Source organism: Eptatretus burgeri, chromosome 2, assembly GCF_056783735.1.
Source record: "Eptatretus burgeri isolate ZD-2024b chromosome 2, Ebu_testis_v1, whole genome shotgun sequence".
Lineage (NCBI taxonomy): Eukaryota > Metazoa > Chordata > Myxini > Myxiniformes > Myxinidae > Eptatretus > Eptatretus burgeri.
Genome location: NC_140962.1, coordinates 1,771,267 through 1,774,797, shown reverse-complemented (window position 1 = coordinate 1,774,797; position 3,531 = coordinate 1,771,267). Strand labels below are relative to the sequence as shown.

At 47.4% G+C, this 3,531-nt stretch overlaps 1 protein-coding gene across 1 annotated transcript in view; it reads left to right on the top strand.

Moving 5' to 3' along the window:
• The first annotated feature begins 1,477 nt into the window (after nucleotides 1-1,477).
• The window catches only part of LOC147031255 (ephrin-B1-like), a 98,508-nt gene continuing 96,454 nt past the window's right edge, over nucleotides 1,478-3,531 (top strand). Inside the window, exon 1 of the mRNA XM_085860441.1 lies at nucleotides 1,478-2,232. Within this exon, the coding sequence (XP_085716567.1) occupies nucleotides 2,120-2,232 (113 nt within the window). The 5' untranslated portion in view covers nucleotides 1,478-2,119. The remainder of the gene's footprint in view (nucleotides 2,233-3,531) is intronic.

Here is a 3,531-nt window from a genome sequence, read left to right as displayed (position 1 = left end):
CTCCCTCGGGTGCAGCTTCCTGCACGACGCGAGCACCCCCTCGTCTGGTGTCGCCGCCTTTCCACAGCTCCGTCCCCTCCGTTCCGACTCCAACGCACACGACGAGCAGCTCCACCGCCCGCGAAGTCTTGACCCTCTGCTTCCGACTCTCCTCTTCTTGACTCTCCGTTCTCGTTCTGCTGACTCTCCCTCGTTCTCTCTTGCGACTCTCCGACCCCTCGTTCTCGTTCTGCTGACTCTTTCGCTCCGACTTTTACGACTCCTTTGACTGACGAACACCGTCCTTTTATCCCCCGTAACTTCGCCTTTGACCCCCTCCCTTTGACCTTTCAACTCGCTCCCCATTGGCCCGAGAAAAAGTGGGCGTGAAGGCTTTTTGATCCACAAATTTGCATATATCGATCGCCCTGGGGGCGGGGCCAATTCGCCCCTCGCTCACCGATTGGACGGCAAAAAGTGGGCGTGTGTCGTTTTGGATCCGTTTTTGAAGCAGAAAATCCGTGATTTTGTACACGCTGTTCAACGTGCGCCCTACACGAGTCCAGCATCGGTGCCCATGAGTGGCGCGAGATGACGGTGATGCGATGGTGGCGAGTTGCGACGGTAAAGGTCATGGCGGTTGTGGTGAAGCGGCGTTGTGGTTGGTGGTTGTTGTGGTTGTGATGGTGGCGATTGGTCCAAAATAAAGATAGTAAAAGAAAAACGGCTACCCTGAAGAGTCGCAGCACGTATAAATGACATGTATTCCCACTAGACAACGGGTTTGGGCCTAACTACACATGCACTTACCGAGATACCTCACCTAAGGGACCTGAATGGTGGTTTGCGAATCTGGTAACCACAACAATATATATATATATATATATATATATATATATATATATACATATACATATACATATACATATACATATACATATATATATATATATATATATATATATACATATATATATATATATATATATATATATATATACATATACATATACATATACATATACATATACATATATATATATATATATATATATATATACATATATATATATATATATATATATCATATACAGACATGTATATATGTTCAATGACAAAGCTGTCGTGAAAGTGATTCTCGGCTGAAGCAGGTCTGAATTTCACAATGAAACAAATAATGTTTCTTCATTATTCCAGTTTAGAACCGTTAGGAGATATGTTTGATGTATTTCTCTTGATCGCCACGACGTGGCGCTAAATTACGTGCGATGGTGTGCAAACAAATGTGACGTCACTGTAAAAAGCAATGACTCCATTGGTGGGAGGGAACTTGAGTCGCATCCGACCAATAGAAACGTCTCCGCGAATCCTTGCCTGCGATTTCAACGCGAGGAGCTGACCAATGAACGCAGACTATTAAACGCACATCCCGCCCCGTTATGTTTGATTGATCGGGACTTTGACCAATGGATGGCGTGTTCGAGGTTTGGCACCGCCCCCATGTCCTGCGTGGATTCGACTCCGCTGGCGATCTGGTGAGCAGGAGAGCGCGAGAACAGAAGAAAGGAAGATGAAGTGTACGGATAGATAGAGAGCGAGAGATCGAGGGAGAGATATGTAGATAAATTGTAAAGAGGTGAAAATAAGTAATTATATTGTCGCGAAACAAAAAGATTTTGAGAACTCGACTTGTGTCGTTGTTGCAGCTCCATAGACAATAGGGTCGAGGCTGCGATGCTGGTTCCAAGAAGAGCTGGAGTTGCTCCTGACCTGTCATGATGGATCTACAAACGGTGTAACTCCCTGGTGATCTGCAAAAAAAAAACCAAGCTGCGATAAGACAAGATTACTGTGAAGGCGGAAGGACAGACTCGGACAAGAAAGGAAAAAAGTATTTATATATGAAAGCAGTGATCGGAAAGAAAGGACAAGAATAGGAAGATCGGACGAGCGAGCTCTGAGCACGCAGGATACAGAAGGGAGGAAAGTCGAGGTGCGATTACCGGGAGACTGCGAGATGCAGTGAAAGTCCTGATCCAAACGTTCACGGGTTCCCCGTCCTCGCTGCTGGTGTCAATGAGGCTCCGTGGCACGACTCCCTGCGGGCGCGCGGGCCGTGTCCCGTAGCGCCCCGGGGGCGATGGCGTGGAGTCGGACGCTCTGGGGGCTCTGCCTGCTGGCACTCGCTCTCGGACGGACGGTGCTGTTGGCTGCCGAGTTGGAGCCCGTTTATTGGAACTCGTCCAATCCGTTGTAAGTGCAGCACAGCCGTCTCGGGTATCTTAACTTGTGGTGTCGCGACTGCGCCTGTCTGACATTGTATGGTCGTGCCTATTCAGCTGTCTGCATCACTGTTCAGTGTTCACTCGATCCCTTTTGTCATCCTTCATCCCCCCCCCCCCATTTTCCTCGATACCTGTCCCTCGATGTCCTTTCTGTCCCTGTTGCATATACGATAGACATCAAACCTCAGAATGCAAAATGCCACAACAGGCCAACTATCGAGCTGTGTCGGACAAAAATGATCAATCACCCTGTCCGTGCAGTAATTCTCTCTGTCGGTGAAGATGGAGCATCGACATTCAGAGGAAGCAGTTAGCAGATGGCAAAATCACCGCTCTTCGCACATCTATATTCCCGCTCGTTATCCTCTCGTTGAGATAATTATTAAATTAATAATGGTCCCTCTCCTTTTTGATGATCATACTCTCCTGATGTTGAGAGAAGGATGTTTCTTTAAAGGTACATTTGTCTTGTTCATGACAGCAGTGCACGACTGCAAGTTATTGGTAGCTGTTGGCGACGCAGCATGACCTTAAATCATTGTTGTGGTGGTGGATTTTTTTTGTTGTTGTTGTGGCAAAAGGCTTTTTTCTTTGTTTATTTGTTTTGTTGTACTCTCTATCGAGTGCAGCCTGTGGCTGCTGGTTGCATCATTGGTTGGGACGCGGCTATGCCGCTGATGCAGTGTCCCCCTTACCAGTACACTGGTACTCATTTTGCCGACCTCGAAAGGATGACAGGCTGAGTCAACCTCCTGGTGTATATTAATTCAGTGGCCAACGGGGCTTGAACTCAGGACCCGAGGATCCTCAGCCACCACCCTAACCACTAAGCTATCACCAGGCTTGTTTTGTTGTACTATTGCTATGGCTGATCTATTCTTGTTTTTAGGGGGTTTCCCCCCCCCTCCCTACTATTTCACCCAAGACCTTTATCTCTTGGTAGTTGATTCTCATTGATATTGGTTATATTAAGCGGAGGGGCGCTGCTGGGGAGAGAGGGATAGGTTGGTATGAGAGCGTCGGAGGAGGTGGGGGCTGTACGCTCCATGAAACTGAGGACTGGGAAGCTGGGCTGGTGAGAGGCCAGAGAGAGCGCTGTGATGGTTTGCAGGTGACTTGTCCTGCATACTAACTTCATCTGGCGACAGCGGGGGTGTGCACGATGCTTTTACCATGAATTGGAACAGTCAATAAAGTGCGATGATTGCTGACAGTCTATCAAAGTCAGGAAATATGAATACATTGGAAAATGTAATCGTATCATGAA